The sequence below is a fragment of the Rhopalosiphum padi genome, chromosome 4 (genome assembly GCF_020882245.1).
Source record: "Rhopalosiphum padi isolate XX-2018 chromosome 4, ASM2088224v1, whole genome shotgun sequence".
Classification (NCBI taxonomy): domain Eukaryota; kingdom Metazoa; phylum Arthropoda; class Insecta; order Hemiptera; family Aphididae; genus Rhopalosiphum; species Rhopalosiphum padi.
Window position 1 is genome coordinate 37856023 of NC_083600.1, and position 22848 is coordinate 37878870.

The window sequence follows — 22848 nt, forward strand, 5'->3', positions numbered from 1 at the left end:
GAAGTCGATACTAAAAGTGGATTGCTACCTATCACGACATTGGCGGGGAAGTCTACATAATATTCAGAATTAAGTATAGTGGTCATTTGGTAATTATTAACATTTTTGAGGTTTTTGCCGTCATTAAAGCGTGGTTTCAGGTAATTTTCACGGAAACAATAATAATTATATAATAATGTTCAAGGAAATGAAAGTTCGTGAACACGTGGGTCCTGGAGTAGCAGGGTTAAAATGCTTCTTATGTCGTGTTTTTCTTGTGCGGTTTCAGAACCTAAACTCGCCACAAAACGCGGTAAGAGTGGTGACAAGTTAAAATATGCGAATAGTCTCAAAACTCAAAAGATAGAGCGAACAAGAGAAAATAATAATAATATAATAATAAAGTATAAATACTTGTTTAACCAAAATATAGCAAGTCTAGATACTTTACTTACTACCTTCGAGGCTATGAAGTGTGTTACGAGAAAATTTGAAAATTTGGACATTCTTGTTTAATTCGTGAAGTAATAAATTATACTTTAATATTCACTTTAATATTAATTAAATTTGAATTATTTTTAGAAATAAAATAATATTCTCTTTTTATATTATTCATCATAATATTATGTTTAGTTTTGTATGAAAAATGTTATCAAGGATAGGTGTCTATTATGAAAATATTGGTCAGTTGACATTTGATAGTACATAATAATTGTGTATGCAAATATTTTCGGTCAACGAAATTTGATGGTTTTGTGACAATGGCAATATCTTGTCAATTGAATTATTTGTAAACTATCTAAGAACATGATTTAATAAACTAATAAAGGTAATGAATTGCTGTAAAAGTTATAAATACATAAATATTTTATAATAAATAAAAATTGATAAAGCAGTAGAAGTTTTTGTTCACAAATGCCTCATATTCTATGGAATCAATATTATGAGAATTTAATAGAATAATATGTGATTCATGTAATACAACATTAATATAAATTTCAATTGCAAGTATAATATATTATATATATATAGGTGTATTATATAATTATAAAGTTTTATCTTTTTTGTTGTGTATACATTGATTTTCCTAGTTTTAAATATCTTGTTCATATTATTTCTACATTTACATTATAAATAGTTTTACTCGCTAAAGGTCAACAAAATAAAAGAAATAATCAGCAAGAAATATTTTTTTGTCAAATAATGTCCACCGTAAATGAACCAGTTATTACTTAAAAAGTTAAATCTTATATCGATAATATTTATTGTTTGAACAATTTTTGTTCAATAATTGACCATTGTAACTTGCTTCGATTATAGACATTGTTATTGTATTACTGTAAAATGTCATAATATCAAATTGTATTATAAATACTCACGAGCACTCTCCGATCCTTCAACATCTGGACACGCCTGGTACCGGATCAACAGCCTCGATTCTTGAGTACAAGCCTCTACTGTGGAAACGGGATTCTTGCAGTCACCGTGACCACGGTTGTACGTGAACGTGTACGGTGGCTTGAACGGACACGGCATGGGATTTCCGGACTCCCGGAACATAGAGTACAGGAGCGCGTCGCCGGTAATCAGTGGGCAGATGGTCTTCAGCGTTCCCATTTCGTTGCAAAAGGCTGTAAATCGTCATTGAACGTGCAATGAGATTGTAATAACTGCTATGTGTTTACTACACCCAAGCCAGTAGTTAAATATAGTGGAAAATGTCGGACGGTGTAAAGGACCCCCTCACTATAATTAAAGATTTTTTTTTACTTTTGACATCTTATAAATAGTCGATAAATTATCAAAAAACTTCATTCTTTATAACTAGTTTAAATGTCCATTGTTATAACTGTTCGTGATTAAAATTAGTAATTAGTAATTTCTATTTTAGTCGCGCTGTATATTGTTATTTCATCAATTTTTAAATTAAAAAATGTAAATTTTTTAACTTTATTTTTTTCCTAACTAATCATTATTTAAAAAAATTGAGTCAAACACAAAAAATCTGTTATGGTAAACGATTTTGTTCATTCTTTCTCTTTCTCTCTCTCTTTTTATTTATATACATGAATAATTACTAATAATTTATTAACACCGAATTGAGACAGCGATCTATAACGTTTTACAACGACAGTATTACCTTATGTGATTTATATAATTTCGTTCACATTAATACGTTCTCAAACATTTTTACCGGTTACCTCACAAACGCCCACCAAATATTGTATACATTTAGCCAATGCTACTCCTACTCGGTTTCTTCCCACCAAGATCCCTTCAGCCGCATCGCCTATAATCACAGCGATCGCGTACCCACAAATATAAATTGAATCGCTTGTCCGGTTTAACGGTCCAATAAACATTGTCTTCATTGATTGTTTCGCGTATATAATAAACACAGGGGCTAGTAAACCAAAACATATAATATATATTATAAACATATATAGATACCTACGGGACTAAACGGCCAGATTTTTCTTGGCAGCGATGTTTCCCCGGGACCACCTAAACCCGTCTCCTAGCCTCAAACAATACATATGTCAATATAATATCTCGGCGACTTACTTTCTTTGTATTGGAGAACGTTGTGATGTTTCTCGTGAATGACCACACACCGGTAACATGGCTTTTTCCTGTGAAAAACACAATAAACAGATAGCTTCAATATGTATTATATAATATTAAATGTATTATTGTTGTCGTGGGCTATATTTTTCGTCGTACCATATCGCACAATATAATCGCCGCGCACAATGACTATGTACTATGTATTATAGTCGTCCGTCATCCTACGATGCAATTCACAACGCGTAAATCGCTGGAATACGTATATGTTATAGGTACATTCTCGGGGATTGCGATAGCGTTCAATTGAAAAAGGAACAAGCAACATAATAGTTTGTTCTCGTAGTTTACGGCAGTATTATCTGATTTTCTCGCCGCACGGAATCATGAAATACTATTGTTTATTATAATATTATCATCATCGAATTGGTACGATATTTTCTCCAATGCATTTCATTGATAATAAACGTGTGTATAAAATAAGAACATCCACCAAAAAGCTTATAAAAAAATTCGATTTCGATCGGCTTTATAAGTATTAATAAAAATGCACTTATAGTGATTTTAAAATCAGTTTCAATCAAATGCCCACGGCGGCATGTATTCGATTTTAAAATCATTAACGCACGTGTACCCCGGAACAAACGTATCGGAATCGATGGATGGGATTTTTATAGCAGATTGAATTTTTATCGAGTGAAAAAGCAACATAAGGACCTTATACTAAAATCCCCTCCGCGTGTCTTACGATGACTACACGACGCACGTATATGCAATATGCATAATATCAATATGTTATATAAATATATATAGTTTTTATATGTATATAATAAAAATATACGGTGTAACTAAAATAACTGATAATATTGTGTGTTCTTATAATAATATATTTTGAAAAACAAAATGTTTTGCTCGTATTAATGATAATAATTAATATCTACTTAAACTAAAAAAGATAAGCTAGTGGGTACCGCTCTGCTGCACATAGTGGATCACTATTGCGGGTATGTTAAATTTGAATTCAATTATAAATCATTGTATATGAAAAACAATTCTGAATGGGGACGATCTGTCAGTCTATATTACTATTTATATTTTATGACATGGTTTTTTGATATAGCAATATTACGGCTGTTTATTTTACTTTAAGTAATTTAGATTATGAGCGAAGCGATGGATGTATGCGGTGTATCGATTTTACAATAATATGTGCTTTTATTTTTGTTTCTGTAAACATAATAAGTAATTGACAAAATGTTTAGATTTTTATCCTTGAAAGATTTTAGATAGAAAATAGGTTCTAGTTGATACATCTAGTCAAAATTAAAAATTCCCAGTATTTTTTCTAATAACTGGAAAGAACAATCAAAAAATTAAGGAAAAATAATAATTTTTAAGCAATTTGAATATTATTATTAATATATCTAACTATTTATACCATGGATTTGTTCAAAAGTTAATAACAATAATATAATAATTAATTATATATACAAATATATAATATATAATATATTCTATTTTAACTACATAAAAAAAACATATCATGCAATATTTTTAGTGATATAGGCTGTCTGACTGTGTCACCGCTCAAAATCGTTTTTCGTTTACAGTGATGTATCGTATTGAATTCGAATTAAACACACTTACATTGATAATAGTGAACCACTCGACACCTAATATACAGCTGAACGTTACCCACTTACCTACCTTTATAAGTATTAAACCATTATAATAATATATATTTATACCATATTATATCAATTTGTGTATATAAATAACAATATAAAAACATTTTTCTGTGAATATCGTAAAACAGTAAAAATAGATACCTAGTATAAATATAATACATAATAATATCTTAAATTAAATCAGAAATATCATTATGTTTAGTAAAATGTATAATTATATAATTAAAGTGAAAGTTTAAGGTTTCTATTAATGCTTTTAAATTATAACAAAATAATTAACATCGTTACTTATTGTTTAAATAACTTAAAATTGTATAAAAATAATTACCTTTATCATTCTTTAGATTTTATGGTTTTAGTATGAATTACTTAAAAATCTTGTAATAAATTTTCAAAACCTGAATATTAAAATTAAAGTTCTTATGCATTTATAAATATAAAAAAGTTTAATTTTTTTACGAAATCCGTGAACCTACCTAAATGCATATGATAAAAAATTATGCCCACGTATTCTTATGAATTTTGATAAAATTCTAACTTGTAACGCTTAAAATAAAATATTGTGAATATAGATCATTGAAATTTTTAATTTAGAGATTAACAACTTATGAGGAGCTTATTTGTATTACATTTTTAAGCATTTCTACCTATAGTAAATATGTTTTAACCTATATTTATAGAGATAAAACTAAATAGTTTCTCATGGCTATAAATAGCTCAGAAAATATGAAAAATTTATTGTAAATTGTAATTAGAAAATAATAATATTACATATAAAATTTTATGAAATGTCAAATATCTACTGTAATTAATTTTTGATTGAATAACAAAACAAAATACCTAATAAAATCGATTTTTTTAAAACTACATAAAAATTCTCATTTTTCCTTATTGTTTATTTTTTTGTTTTTCTTGATTATATAAAAAAACAATATTTGCAATTTTTCACCTCCCAAAGTACCAATTAGATCCAATTTTCAACCAGAAACCAGTCTTATTTTTAAAAATCAAAGTATTTTGAGTATCACAAAAGGTAATTATAGACAAAATAACACATAATAATGAGTCATGGTGTCCCAGGGTTCTAGTATCCTCAAATGTTTTTACCCCCGAGGGTAAAATTATTCGTAAGGGAGGTAAAAATATGACCCCTATGGCTCTGCTTAGAATCCAATAAAGTTTCAAAATATTGATTATAACTTATAAAATTAATTATTGATTATATTTCTAAATGTTTTCAGTTATATCCGTGATATACTCTATAATATTATAGGGTATTACAAGATTCAGATTTATATTATTATATTATATAAATGCAAATTCTTTTATTAAAATAAATTTATCACATTCGACTTAGTACGTTTCAAAATTATTATATACAAAGTACATTCAAATAATATTTCATAATAAATACAATACATGTTTTTCCATATTTCATTATTTCTCCACGTGTACAAAAATATTAAATGAAATGGTGTTTTCTATGTAAGTACAACGATATAAACACGAATTTTTCATATTTCAAATTATTATTTGTGGTGATTTTAACCCGCCTCCATATAATATTATACGACTAAACGAGTACATAGCAAAAGATTGTAAATCCATATTTGTTCTAATACTGTTTTTACGCTCGGCTAATAAATTGTTAAGTAGGTTGCAATTTACGATTTTATTTGATCTACTGTTGATATATTTTTATTTTTTAATAATAATAAAAATGTTATTTACATTTAGAGATTTTGAATTCGTCTAACTTAAGATTTTTTTTTCAATTTACCTAAATATTTCAACATTTTTATTACAGATTATTTATTTATGTATTTTGGATTTTTAATTGTATATACATCTGAGCTATACCTATATGGATATATATATATAGTACTACTATTATTATTTTAAGGTTAGATGAGGTAATCATATAAATATATATATATTACGTAGTTACGTGTTGGTGTATATATTTAAGGGCTAAAAAGTAACGATGGGACGGGAGACAATCCGTTTTACGATTATCGTTTTCCATACTCGACACGCCATGTACTGTGCGCAACCCGATTCATCTTATAACACTATTGACTTCTCCATAAATAATGTAATGCTCCAATGAACATAAAATCCTTTTGGCGTCAATCCACCTAAGTATATTATTTTTATTATTTTTTTTTTCAATAAAACCAAGCTTAGTATAATATTATATTTCAAGGGCCTTAACTCTCTACCGATTTAGCTTTAAAAATACTAAATAGTAAAAATTGGGTTAAAAATATATATTATTATTGTTAGTACTCAAGTTACATTTTATGACCATGTGTTTGTTTATTATTATTTCGCATTACAATATTCGCGTGATTATATAGAAATAACATAACTTTGTAATGTTTGTTCATAATTTATTATTATTTGTATTAAACTTAAACCCCCAAATGTGAATGTTTGCTAAAAGTCTCAAGTTGTGACAAATTAAAATCAGTATTTAAATAACAGGAATCTTTTAATCTCCGTGGATATATCCTTTCTATCAACAAATTGTAAACATAACTGTAATCCAATACCATATCCTTATAATATTGCGAAATGTGTGAACCAGTACCGCCAATATGGTGAATTACGAAAAATAATAGCCGCAGGGAAATTATCGATGTCTTGCCGGGACATATTCAACAAACAAGTTTTTGGTTACTGTGCTTGGATTTCGTTATGACAACAACTTTGAGTTCAAAAAAGTTAATACTGAGTACAGTAGTGCGCCTGTGGCACTTACGTACATATCTCGCCTGGTACAAAGGGAACTGTGTTCTTTGAATCCCTTACAAGTCAATAGATAAAGAAAACTTTATCGCCTTCGATGACATTTACGGAGAATATAACGAACACATTATATTAATATGGGACTTGGAGGTTTTCAAGAATGGTGCTTCAAGATACTTTGTACAAATATTTAATGAGAGCGTTTCACACTAAATCCTTAATATATTGGTGCTATTCTATAATTTGTTCGATTTAGAGAAAAGCGTCCTTGTTGTTAACATCAGAATAATACATTATTTTGTTTAAATGATCATAGCTATTATTATTAATACGATTAAATCTAATATTACACTATATTAAAGAGTTAAAAATTATTATAAATTACATCTATTGAGGGCATACATTATATAATAATAATATATCAGATTATAATATATACATTATGAAATTATTTAATTAATTTGCATACCTACAAATTTATATGCATATTGTATATTACTATAGTCATGTTAAGCATTAAGGTAATATTTGTTTTATAAATTTTCATGTTAAATATAATGGGTTTTTAATTGCTATAATAATATTTCAGTTTATAATATCGTTATAGCTATGGTATTTATAAAGAATTTTCATTGAATGTATATGATTTAAATTTGAATAAACTTATATAAAATTGTGATTACTTATTTTAACTATTAACTCGTTAAAATAAATGTGAGTTAGTTAAGCTTCAAAACATAAAGAAAATTACCAAAATAAAATTAATATACTCGTATATGCACAAAATATATACATATTTATATATCAATTTTTGAATTGAAAAATATAATATTTTATTATACAATAAATACAAATAAATAGATTAGATATAATGAAGGTACCAAGAATGTATTAATGATCTAAAAAAAATAAAATATTTATAGTTATAATAATTATTATGTTCTACATGTTTAATACATTTTGAATCAAAAATAGAAAATTTTAAACGTGTTTATAATAATTATTAGTGAACTACAAATTTTAATCGTGATTTAAATACAAATCGATTAAAACAAGTTTCATGTAATTTATATTTTCTTTTTAATTTTTTGTACATTTTATGAAGTTATAATCGAGATATATGACTATAGGTACTAGGTTAATAAAAATCACAGCACCACTATTAAAAAGTAAATACTATGAATTCAAATTGACCAAAGCGAAGAGCGTTAATAGCGCGATGAATCTATTTTGGAATAAAGTATGTTAATCTGTTATTGTAGATTTATCTATGTTCACTATTTTTACAGTTTGAAGTTAGTTTTTTTGTCCCCAAATAGTCAAGAGATGATTGATCAAAAAAATTACAGTTGTTAACAAATTATTACAATAATATTATGACTAGTTAAATTTTTCCGTTATACAGATAACATTGATTAACTACAGTTTTCGCGGTAACTTCATTTAGAAAGATTAAACGTTGACCTGATTCAATGAACAGATTTTAACTCAAATATTATAATATATATAACTAAGATTCAACACAAAAAAAAAATAAAATAAAATTGAGTGTGAGTATGATTGATATTTTTATAACTTTTTAAAATCTGCATTGTATTCTTATTTTGTTTTTAGTCTTAACTAATCTAATCTATCCAATCTTCTAACATTTTATTTTTATGTTTTCATAAAATAATTTAATCTGATTTATGATTACGCCCACGTCATATTTAACTAAATCAAAAATTATATCATCATATCATTCTGAAGCAGAATATCTTTTGAAGTAGTTTGATACATAAATATCAAAATCTGGATGAGTATTATATGAGATATTTATTATATTATAAGTTTTTAAAGATTAGGTGAACAGAATAATAGCAGTTCAACATGTTGCAGTATATCCCCTCGTACTACTCCACTCTGTCTACCAATAAATATTTTGTATTTAACCTAATTTAACCTTACTTTAAGTATTTATAATTCATAAACTACTAGTCCGAATTTCGATTTTTATGCGTTTAGAAATACTCCAAAAATATTCTATTTCAGAATATTAAATTAAAAATATATGTTGTCATTCAAAAAAGTTATGAAAAAAGTTATACGATTAAAATAATAACAAATAATAAATATATATATATATATTTTTTTTTTAAATGTTATTTTATTTAAACTAAACATTTTGTAAAAATAATATTCACAACGTTAATAAACTTTATATTTAATAATGATTGTTATTTGATAATAAGACCACCTATATAGTGGGAAATTTAGTAAAATAATAAAGGCCACTACTTAGAAGGTAAGAAAAATTTATAGGTGTATACATATGCTGAATTATATAAATTATATGATATGCTTATTACTATAAGTATTGCAAACAGTTATTTTTCATTCTTCGTTGTGGATTTGTAAATTGTCTACCATGCAATTAAATCCTCTATATTGTTAAACTATATTATTTTAATTTTTTATCATATTCTTTATTGGTGTGGTTGGTTTATCTTTATCTCTCTAAGTCTTATGTTAAAAATATTTACTATTTAGAGGTTATAGCTTCTGTCGTATGTTGTATTATAATGTGTATAATGTGTATTTTTCTGGATAATTTAGAATTGTTTACTTTTGAGAGCAATTTTTTCACAGCAAATTACTGTCTTATTATGAGTATAAAATAGACGTATCAAGTTATATCAGGTATTATAATATTTAAAAGTAGGTTTTGAATTTAATTTTTCTTTAAAACTATTAGTTTTAACGATTATTAAATATTTTTAATCGACCAATGACCACTATGGTTCTATGATTTAAACTGTAGCTTAATTTTTTCTTTGAAATATTTTTTTAAACATAATATATGATATTATTTTTAATTTATTATAATATGTAATAATTATATATTAAATAGGCACAGCGGGAAACTAGTAGGATAAGTACTTGGAATAGGTTTTTGATGAATATTATAGATACAGAAATCACGTAACTATTCGATAAAATGTGTACAATATCAAACAAATATTTGTATCACGTTATAATGGAATAATACAATTCATGATTGATAATTTCTTCATTTCTAGAATCTGTAACCTAAGTTATATAATATACTCAAATGATAATTTATATCTGACAGAGTACAACGGTTTTTATGTCAGTGTATTAACACGAGTAACAACACAAACATTATTATGGTTTAATAGTAATAAATAATAAAAGTTACATCATCACCGTCGTACAATAAAACAATAATAATAACAACTACAGCTACAGCAGCGGTACCTATGTATATAGTTTACCTAATTTATTATAACATGCATAATATTACGTAATATGAGCATTAAGTTTCTTGACTTACTCGTCCGAAAGTAGATACTTGTCACCGTCTGAGTCCACGCACTTGCCTTTGATGCTGAACCGGTTGGCCTGCACGACGATTGACTGTCGGATACCGGACTGGAACCATACACCCTCCCATTTGGGCGGGAACTTGCAACCCTCTACGAAACGCCATAGATTTTTAATTATAGATAGTTATATAATAATAATATTATATAAAGGAAGTTTTTGTTTTGTTATTTTTTATTTAATTAGCGTAATGGCAGCTTTGGGTCTACCACAGGTCGGTATCGCAGCGCACGCACAGCCCTTTCCCCATAGTCGCTGTCACTAAATCCCCCAAAAATGTATCTCGCCTGCTGTCATTTTTCCGAGGAAATTATTTCCGGATCTGTTTTTCCGTTTTTGGTGTGCATCTTTGAGTCGGGATAGGAATAAAGAGTATAAATGCAGGTGGCATCAATGACGATGGTCTATTAAAAGTTTTTGTGTCAGCGACTACATGCGCGATATTGAGGACACGTAAAATAGTTAAAAAATAATAGGAAAACCCACCCCATCTAAATAGAGTCACTAATGTCATTGAGTAGTCTTATCTGAAACAAACTGTCAAGAACACACGAGTCGTCCAGTGGCATTGAAAAAATACTCACTACCACCGTATCGCCATTGCAGTATACATGTATATATATATATATATTATATATATTTATATGTGTATTTGTATATATATTACATCATACACAATAAATTGAAACTTAATCTATATTTTATTATATGCTTTTATATAATACTATATTTATATATATATATATTATATATGTATTATTTCGGTGTTGGTTTTCTGGAGATTTTGGGTATACCTCATTCTTGTTCACGACTGTATCAGATAAGTAATTCAATTCAATAAAACTAATGGAAAAACTCCCCTCAATCGTATTCTCTTTTTGACTGACAGACCGACAGCCCCTTTTCGTGAACGGGTCACGTCCTGAATAGTCTTACCAGAAGAGAGTCTGTGTTAGGTTAAAAAAAAGTACCGCTAAAACCAATTGGCATTCCGTGCTCGCTATAATAACGACCGTTTCAGTAAAAATTTAAATTAATTTAATAAAATACGACCAAGTTATAAATGCTAAATATACTCCTTTGAGTTGTGTACAATTAAGCACACCACAACATTTGGATGAAGTTGAGTATATTTTAGGCATCGAAGATATTTTTCACATCTAAAGAAGAGCTATCTAGAAAAGGGTGCACGTTAGGCTATATTATATATCTCATTATTCGATGTAGGGGGTTGATTTTGTCTGTACGAATGTAGACGTGGGGTTCTTGTTGGATAAATCGGTATCTCAGCCGAATTTCATTAAAGAGGGTTGTATATTCCCTCGTCAACCTGATTGATCATAAGCTCCATGGGAAAGAGCATAAACCTTTTATATATGGTTTGACTACTTCTAAAAGTGGGCAGTTTATCACTGATTTCTAAACATTGCTTTCAAAAAATAAATAAACAACCTACACCGATGGGATATATTTCATATTTTTAAACACATTTGTAACACATATAACATATATAATATAAATATATATCAATATTTAAAGGGATTTTTTCCGAAAGCAAAATATATATTCAATACTTTTAGCTACATACTTTCTTTTATCTTCAAATTTTCAAAGGGAACTTTATAATGAAAATTGTATGTACGTTAAACTAACACAAGATCAATGGTTAAACGCAATTCAATCGTTTATTAATGATTAGAACTGTTTAATAGTTTATATTAGAGAAGTATAGAAGAGTAATGTGAGAATAGTATTGAAATTTATACCACTTCTCAATTCACCAAGTCTTTAAGCTACAAGATAAGAGGTAAGCTTCAAACATATATCGGTGTTCTGTATTTATTTTGTGGTTGAAAATCAATATTGTAATGTATCAAATGTCTTAAATATGTTTTATTTACTTAAAGTTATTTTATTAAATGTATAGCTGAGACCTCATAATTATATTATAAGTATTCTTAAATTGTTTAAATTGATGTTTAAATATTTATATTAAAAAAAAAAAAAATAATAAATATTTAAACCATTTATCGGAGGCGTAATATTTTTCATAATTTATTTAACAATTATATATCATATACATTATTTATTTATTTTAATGCTATATTACTATGGATATAACAGAATTTAAAAATTGGGTACGTATGTGATACAGATCCAAACTACTCCCAAAATTTAATCCCCACTACATTTTGAACTTAAATCATAATAGTACTTACTATTCTATATTATTATATTGTTTTCATTTATTTGCCTTTTTTTATGCCATTATTTAAGAATCCTTTAGCTAGCTGGCATACTAATACGATTCTCTTTTTATAATATATTCTGGGTTGAATAATTTTATTTTCATACATAATAAAGTACCCACTAACCTCTTCAAATTATAATTTCGTGTTCTCCACTTTTACTTATTATTTACAAAAATTACAACAATTACAACAATAAACATCATTGTTAATTATTCAAATTATACATATATTTTCAAGAAATTTGGGGGAAAAATTATTGATTTTTAACCTATTCTGATTGTAATAATTTTTTAAAACGCTATTTTCAATTTTTATTTTTTCAATAATATACATGCAAGACTTACAATATATTTTATAACAATGTTGCATTTTTAAAGTTTAACTAACTTAAAACTGGAATTGTGAAAGGTGAAATTACATTTTAAAAAGATATGATGATAGCATAACATAGTATGATTTAAGCAATTTTTGCCATTTATGGGATCAGAGATAAGAACAAAATATTGTTTATTTCTATGGATATTTTTATTTGTATCATGTAAGGTATAATAATACTAAATTACTAACAAGTAAAACAAATTTCTTAAATTATATTTATAAGTTTTTAGAAACAGTTATTTAATATGTGATGATAAACTATTTTCATGAGTAATGTAAAACTATTTTCTGTTTAAAATTGTTAGATAAAGTTAAGAAATTAAATAGTTAGGTATAGTAGCAAACAACAATAAAACAACGTATTTATCGATATATATTTAAATTATTTATTGTTTTCAAATTAATTAATGTTCTCATTTTTGGAATAACGCCAATGTTGGATTGTGCAAGTGCAATCTGTATACAAGATAAATATTAATATTATATGATTTATCAGTTTATTTATGTATTTATTATTTTAATTTATATCATCTTTTATTAATTTAATTAATTAAAATTAAAAGAAAAATCGTCTAACTTCAAAGCGTAGTCCTTAATGAAATCCAAAAATTAATGACGTTACAAAAAATTAATGAATAATAAGTTGCTAAATATTATTTACAGAAATTATGAATTATAATAATTTTGTTATCTTATAATATTAATTTCAAACATTAATTACTATAATATTTTTTTCTAACAAACTGTTGTGTATTATACTGTGATTCACCAAGTATGCTCAAAATTATTTTTATTTAATGACAAAATCCGTCATATTTTGATTGTTTTAAATTTTTAAATATATTTAAAAACCCTAATTTCAAATGCTTTATTATTAATTTTTACTCTTCACTTGAATTTTAATTTTTATAAAACAAAATACTCAGAAAAATTAGCGCTATATATTTAGTGTAACAAAAAGGGATTTATATGAAAAATGGAAGTTCATATCGTTACAAGGTACTTCTCAATCTGTATAAAAAAGTCTCAGGTATTTGAAACATTTCAAGTATATTAAAAATGTCTAAGTAATATTTGAAAAAAAAAATTATTATTAAATTAGAAAATGTAATAAGTATGCTATTGGTAAATCACCATTTAAATATAAATATTTAATGTTTCATAACTTAAACCATACATTTTATTAAGTACTGACTATATTTAACTAGATAAAATTGTATATAATATACATTTTGGTAATTTTATATTTTTAATTTAAAAGTAAAACAATATTATGTCCATTATATGACATAAAGAAAGTTTGCAGCTGCCTTAAAACATTATTTATAAAGATATATTATAGGAATCACCTGAACTATATTCAAAACCTCTGGTTGAAATTGCGTAGATTAGGTCTCTGCTCGCATAAACACATTTAAAAAATGTAATAGTGTTTGTACAAGGATTACTATACTATAGTCCGTCATTGCAGTTAATTCTGAATAAAACCCACGTTATATAATATTATAATATAACGTAAACAAAACGGACTTTAATCAAGGTTTACTAGGAAATGACCGAATTAAATTTATAAGTGAGCTTCAATAAATTTTTTTATATTTCTATACGAATATAATTTATAACATATCATATCATATACATGAGAAATAGAGATGAAAATATATGATTTCGTTATAATTTTAATTTTAATTCAATTTTATTATTTTGTCATTTTTACATAGAATTTATGGTAAATATTAGATTAAAATTTGTTTTAACTTTAAGTAAACAAATCATACGAAAAATTATACAGCGTAAATAATATATTTTTTTTTATTTTATAATAATTAAATCTGTTTTTTAAGGATTAAATTAAATCTATAAAATATATATATATATATATATATTATGAATTTATGTATTTCTCACAGACATGATAAAATCCTTTAAAGCAAAATATATACTTTGATGAGTAATTATACTTTATAAACGTATTGCAAAAAATTGTACGTGTTCGTTTAAATAGATGAAAGGAATAAAAAGCTTGTCTTTTGTTCGCGTTATCTTTCCAAGGTCTTGATCCTTATACTCCGTATATAAAAACTTAAGTAAAAGTATTCTTACATATTATATTACTACACATTATACTATACTATACTATACTAAATGTTTATGGTAATTGAAGTCAGTCTATTTTTACTCTTGACAAAGCAAAATAATAACAATACCACGAATTACTTATTTGGATAAATTTTTAGCAGGCGGTAGCTCAACATAATAAATGTATTTAAATGAAAAAAAACCAACTAATATTCATAACAATCATAACAATAATATATTAAATTATGTTGCATGTGGTTGGTCTTTCCCGAGACATTCTTCGCGCTCAGAACCTAATGCATTATGATACAAACACATAATTAACGTATGTAATATTTAATAGAATAACGCAACACTGTGTATTAAGGTGATTAAAATATTATGCTGCAGAGTAATTTTCCTATATAAATAAGGAAAATAAAGAAAAATGTATAGTTTATGCTTAAAAGTTGTAAAATATAATAATCGAAAATTATTTGCTATGTAATTTCCCTATATTTATCAAAAAATATTATTGAATATTTTAATGTATACCAATAATATAATATTTTATTCAATTTTTGGGCTTAAAAAAATTTGTTACAGAGTAGATCATGAATATACAACTTTATTTTTTACTAAAATTTAACTTTTATCATTTTATATTCTTAGTGATTTTTAATGTAAATTTGTTATTGACATTTTTTATTTTGTAAATCGAAGCAAAATTACTTTCTTAAACTGTTGATGCAGAATGATTGATATTTTACAATATTTAGTATTATATAATATTTTATTATTTTAACAAATTGTTTAATTATTAATTTTTAGTTTTTTAAGTTTAGATGGTTTGGGTAGCAAATTAAAAAAAAAAATGTTTTAATGTTTCCATTTATTAATGTAAATAATGTTTATCAATTTTGTATATTTATAGTGCCAACATAATACAAGTATTAAGTAGGTATAAGAGAATTTATTACCGTAAGATGATTTTTGATCAATAATACACTATAATATTAAATTATTATATTATCGTCGGCCTTGAAAGAAACGCACTCCAATAATGTATTATTTATAGGAATTAATACATAAATGTAACAGCTTACACGTCACGCGTTCAAGTGTCATTTCAATTGGGCTCTTAATTTCGGGCCATATATCAGTATAATATCACGCACATAAAAACGAATAAAACACACTCACGCTACCTACTGAGCGACAGTGGATAGTGTACCGAAGATAGATATTGCTCGGCCACGCGATGACATCAAACACCATCATACATATAATATTAATATTTTGTGAAATTTATATCATTGAGTCGTGTGTTGTTCTTGAGTCCCTTGTCTGGTGGTCACGTCACATAAACGTATTCTTAGGTACGGGAAGACTTTAGACTACACGACACACGAATATGTATACATCATATTGTTCCGACGACGACTTTAATAATCTTGTATTCACGAGTGTCAGACAATCTGAGAAGGGGTTTGTGGCGTCCCACCTATCCTTATTTTATGTCATATATATTATATGTATATAAGTTAAACACTTACTGTGGTGTCGTCTATACCACGCATATTATCATGATGAAGCCGAACGTGGGTTCGAAAGAATCGCGTTTACAAGATACGATAGGTATTTATGTTACAACTATAATGAATACATGTCATATGTGGCGAGTGTACATCACGATAATACTTATATATATATATATATATATACCTCAACTTCTATACGCATTTATAATATAATAATAGTTGTATAATTTATACTCGTGGAATATGCGATGGTGTAACTGGAAACCGTTGTTAACGAATAATAATAATAATAATAATAATAATAATAATAGTATAATCCCTTGGGGGGATAAGTGCGCCGGGACTTTGGACGGTGGCGGAGGATCCTGGGAATCGGATAGCGCCGTGCTACGTCTATACAAGGAAATTCAATTAACCGCGGCAAGACGTTTTAACGAACGAAAATGCCCGTCTAATTCGTCTTCGTCGATGATATTCGCAAGCGTATACCATATATGGGCACGTGCATGCATATATCGTTTAATTAGGTTTATATGCTATACCTGTGTGTGTGTGTGGATATATACATATATATTTATACATTATACGGGAAATTATTTCAAAGTTTGTTGCGCCCAGGTAATCTCATTAGACCCGTTGGGGGATGTGTATACCCACCTATATAACATAGGTAATAATAATATACTGCTGCGTAACATTAACCGTATAATGGTCCGGACGGATATTCTTGATAGGTACTAGCTTTTTGGCCGGTATTTTTACTGTGTATAGCGAGTGTTGTGTGTATGTGTAAGCGTGTCCTTCATCGCGTTGTCAACAAATCGTCCTTACAAATCGAACGGCCGTGCGTCCACGTGTCTTGACAAGGCTATTGTTTTTGGCTTTTATGGATGGCACCTTTTCCCCCTCTTTTTCTTTTTTTTTGTTAGAAAAGTCTGTGCATGTGTGAGTATGTATAGTAAACGGTCGTTTGCTATAGCGATGAGTGATGATGGAGAGGGTTGGGTTGATTTAGGAGAGGGCTGAGAGAGCGGCGTAAAAGAGCAAAAAAGTATAGACTAGCGGTGCCGCGGACGACGGCCCTTGAGAGAGAGAGATGGATGAGTTCTAATGATGAACTAGCGGTGGTGTAAAGCAGAAATTATTAGACGATGAGTCATCGTTATATATAAAAAAAAATCCCCGTATCACGAACTTGTGATACATTTAAAAATCCGTCATATTTACGCACACGAAATATATTGCTGAGTGCGCCATTTTTTTTCACTCACGTGATAATCGACGACCACTGACGTGCTATCTACGGATACTGTTATTTGATCACCGATTTCCGTAATCACAGTTGAGGGATGAAAATATTATATTAGAATTTCCTGCTTCTAACGTGAGAAATAGAGTAGACACGTACTTAGAATTTTTGTTTCTTGATATTAATTTTATTTTGCCTCTACCCAATATGGTAAATGTAAATATTACAGAACAAAATATAATTTATCGTTTAATAAAATAGTAAAACCAATTCAAAAAAAAAAAAAAAACATATTTTATTATCAAGAAACATTATTTTATTCATGAAATCGAAGCACGTTGCTTTTTAATTTGTCGTTACAATATGATCGGTGCATAATAATAACGATAAAATAAATTATGTATTCTAACAAGATTACAATGTTTGGTACAAAAAATTATAAATGCAAATATGAGAATGTAAAAAGTGTCGTCCAGCACAATAGCCTGCAGGGTGAACCCATCACCTCATCGCCCCCTCTTCATAAATACGTCTATGGCCTTCGTAATACGTATACAGATTAAAAACGATTTCTTAAGCATGCTCGACCAATTGTTATGCTTTCACACTGCGTAGATTCAAGATCTAATTTTTAACATTTTTAAGTACTTGCTATATTATGCAGTCAATTAAAAAAATAAAAACTTTTTTTATGGCACTTAAGGTTTAGCGATCACGCAACCATCTTTTCAAAGTTCTTAATTTTACAAACCTTCATAAGTTTACACTTAATTTAATAAAGTTTATTATGTGCAACTACCATAAATTCTATTTAACCATCGTAGATACATCCTAGTTGTAATAAGCTATACTGCGTTTTAGTGCGAAAAACCTATGAATAATATAGAATAATACAATATAATATGATGTAACCGGTGTATGACTTACTTAAACACCCAACAAACCGTTATTCTAGAGAAATAGGTATCACGTCGAATCGAAATATAAAACTAACTATAAATTCGTTTTGCCAGAATTTAATCGAACTCCTCGACATTTTAGTATTTTACGCACTCACCAACAGCGACGCAAAAACGATCGACTAAGCGGATATAATAGAAAAAAACAATTGACAATTGGCGACTATCGTTTTCTTTTAAGACCACTAGTTACCCAATACCAAGTAACTTAAACCATACGGACATTGATCACCTTGATTGTGGTATAATACTATTTACCGCATTAACCGTTGACCATATTGCATAATATGGTAAAATAATTATGAGTTGGTAACTGCGATATTTTCCATCGCCAGTGAGTCAGTCATGGAAAAAACGCAATCGCCGCTGTCTTTTTCCTCCACATCCACTGTGTTGTTTAATTCTCGATAAAACCATTTTTGTGTTATCATCCATGAGTGCGTATTTAATTATGGTATGCACATCGATGAAATTCCGAGGAAACGACTCTTGTTTGTATATTTAGAGTCATTTATGGTTAGAAAAACTACGTCATCCATTTTTCAGGAATTTAAACCGAAATCAGCACGTCAAGGTAAACGTTTTCACAATAATGTGATCTATACAATAGAATTATTTAAATGCCTCTTTTGTGGTTAGTTTATTAATCATACTCTTCTACGACCGTTAATTGCGCATTATAAATTATTTATAGTTTAATGTGTATTTCAATTTATAAACATAGTATATCTAGATAAGTTAGTAAAATACGAGTTAAATCTTATTTGTTATTATAATTATTATAGAAAAATATAAAATATCATATGTGTACCTACTTAATAAATTACGTTTTTTTTAGAGTATCGTCGTTTCGTTAATAGTGTTTACATATTTTAATAAATATGTGTACTATAAAGGTTAGTAACTTTGTAAAGTTCTATGGGAAATAATGGCGATATACACCATATGACGATTTTTAATGACTTCATAAAATAGTATTTAATAAATGTGTAGTTTAAGCATAAAATAGAGTGAGCGTGCTTAAATAATCATTCTATGTGTATTTATAAAAAGTATTATTATTTTAACCTTGTTAGAGTACATATGAAAAAATACATACCTATAGTACCCTGAAAATTACACATAAAGTTACCCAGAAAAACCCATGATAATTAGTAATAACCAGTGCTATATAAACGTATTCAGAATTTCTCTACCCCGGTGGCCTGGTTATGATTTTTTTAAAAAAAAGCAATTCACTGAAATATTTGTAATAGATTAACTTAATTATTTTTTTCTTCACAGGTTATATAATTTATCACCTAAATTATTTGCCTAAAGAGTATAATATACATATATATATATATATATATATTATATTATTATAAGCTTCCATAAGTAGATAATAATATGTTATGTAGATACATAGATACCTAAAATAAAAGTGTTGGTGCATTTTATAAATAATTACTTGATTATACAGACTATACCTAACCCAGGCAGAGTGATAAACAGTTCGCACTTCAATCAGAATTCTTAATCGAATGCTCGAGATAAAAACGAACTTTGGTTTTGTTTAGCTAATAAATTAGGTATTTTTAGTCCGTAATTTTTTTATGATTACCTATACCCTTCACCCGCCATCCAAAAATTTCGTGACGTAGGACGGCAGATTGGTATAATTTAATAACATACCGTCCTATACAATTTGGCGGCGGACCGTCGTTTTGCAACGTTACCGACAACGCCGTCGCCGTCGCCGTTGCCGCTGAGTTTACGTTTTAGCGGTTTGTCGGCGCAAACGACCGACCGCCCGTCAGCGAGTGTGTGGGTGTTTGCGCGGCCGCGCTATAGACAGAGAGAGAGGTGATCGATACGCGCGCGCGCGCCGCTCGTCGTCGTCATCGCCTCCGCCGTCGCTGTAGTCGCCTCGCGCCGCGAGTACACATAGACACCCATCGCCGCTGCTGCTGCCACCGAATCATACGTCTCTCGAACACAGCTAGTCGCTACCCTTAAGTCCGCGTTTAATTCTTATACATTATAATACATTCGTAAGCATATATAATATATATGCATCCCCTTCCAGCTCGAAAACCTTTTATTTGGGAGGGGGGGCGGAAATTAAATATTAATTCGGTTAGAACGCTCGAGCGGCCGCGCTAAAACGATTAATACGTTTCATTTAAGCCGATTAACAGCGGCGGTGGGGTGCCGGGTTTTTCTCGCCCCATCGCCACCGCTGCCGATGTCGTTGCTGCAGCCGTCTCCGCGTGGGGTCCACCGATAGCGCACGTCGATGGAGGTTGTGCTGGCGTGAGCGGAAGGACGTTCAGATTTTCGGCGAGCTATAGAGCGCGGACCCATCGCGATTTTCCTAGCCACGACTTCCGGTCGTAATCACGTAGTTCGGTCACCCCTCACGACAAGCCCCTGCCGACCCCCGATGATGACGACTTACGCACTGTACGTACAACTTTAACCCAGTACTAGGTGTAAAATGTAATATATATATATTCGAGTTATTATTACTGGTCTTATATTATATACGTATATATAATGATAATTTTTGTTATCATCGTTATCGTCATCGGTCATTGTCTCGAGCGTTATCCGACGTGTTAAGCACCGATCTGTTGGAATTTTTTAAAGCATTTATTTTTTTGGACGTGAGAGACCCTAACGGTTTCACCTATTTCTCCTCACTCATCCACCTTCGATAACCACTGCACTACATCCACATCTTACAATAATATTAATGGTTATCATCTTTATCCTGTTTCGTAATTTATTCTATGGTTCATAGTCAATTTTTCACTTAACCTAAAAAACCACCCTGTATAATGCGTGAAATGCGAAAAATGGCAGTACATACTACATAGTTTAATATAATAAGATAAGATTGAAAACGCCCACAAAACAAAATTTATCTGGTAAACAACTATTTTACAATAAAGACACCCATGGGTAAGGGCATATTATTATATTACCAGCATGAAAACTTTATAAAAAAAAAATGTATAGGTATTGATATGTAACTGTTATAATTTAAATTTTAGTTTAATAACGTATTAATTTTAAAGTTTATTGAAATCATGCTATTATAAATTATAAGTAAATAAAATTAACGTTTTCAGAGAACGCATTAAGAAATATTCGATAAAATGCTAATATGATATTAAAATAATACATTATCAAAAAATGTCCAATTATAAATATATTTTATATTTTCTTTTTTTATGAAATTTTTATAATTGATAAATTTGCTAAACTTCACAGCAGAGAACAATTTATTAAACACATTAATTAGAAAATTGTTGTTCAACACTTTCTCATTTCTAAAAGTGAAACGTCAAAGACGGACATGTTTACGTGTCCCCGAGTTCGTAGCTGAATTAATTAGAACAACTTTGAGATTCATTTCATAATTGTAACTAGAGAATATTATAGAAAATAATTATGCTTAAACATACATTTACGGTGTGCATTTTTATGTGAATTTATATATATATACATATTATTTCTTTAAAAAATTGCATTTTTAATTGTAACTATTAAACCGTATTTAAAACATGGAACTGTTTTCCGTTATTAAAATATATATATTACTTGCGTACCTATATAATACATATTTACTTTAACAGTAACGTTATTAAATATTACACTTTATTTTAGTTAATAATGAATGTTTATTTTTGTTAAAATGAGAATTTGACCTATATGTGCTTGTAAAAACTTCATAATATAGTTCTTGTTATACCTTTATTTTTTTATTAACTGTTTGTGTTTATTTTTACCTTAAAATACCATTTCTAAATAACAGTGGGAAGGAAGATCTATTCAAGACTAAATTCGTTATATTTAAAAAAAAATTGCTTGAACTATTGCACCGTGTGCTTTTAGAGAATTAGCTTTACTATATAACTGCACTTTAGTCGAATTAATTCGTCTGAATATTCCGTCTGGCATAATGAGTGTTCGAAAATATCTAGTATAGGTACCTACCTGCTTTCATTTTATGGAAAATTAAATTCCATTAAGGGGAAGATTTTAATGGGTCGTATA

At 28.2% G+C, this 22848-nt stretch overlaps 1 protein-coding gene across 5 annotated transcripts in view; it reads right to left on the minus strand.

Moving 5' to 3' along the window:
* LOC132928856 (uncharacterized) overlaps positions 1 to 22848 on the minus strand; it is a 154237-nt gene that overhangs the window by 26092 nt on the left and 105297 nt on the right. For all 5 annotated transcript variants that reach the window (XM_060993776.1, XM_060993775.1, XM_060993773.1 and 2 more), the window contains 3 exons: positions 10318 to 10459; positions 2545 to 2612; positions 1359 to 1610 (listed from right to left, as the gene is read on the minus strand). In XM_060993776.1, coding sequence (XP_060849759.1) covers positions 1359 to 1610; positions 2545 to 2612; positions 10318 to 10459 — 462 coding nt within the window. The remainder of the gene's footprint in view (positions 1 to 1358; positions 1611 to 2544; positions 2613 to 10317; positions 10460 to 22848) is intronic.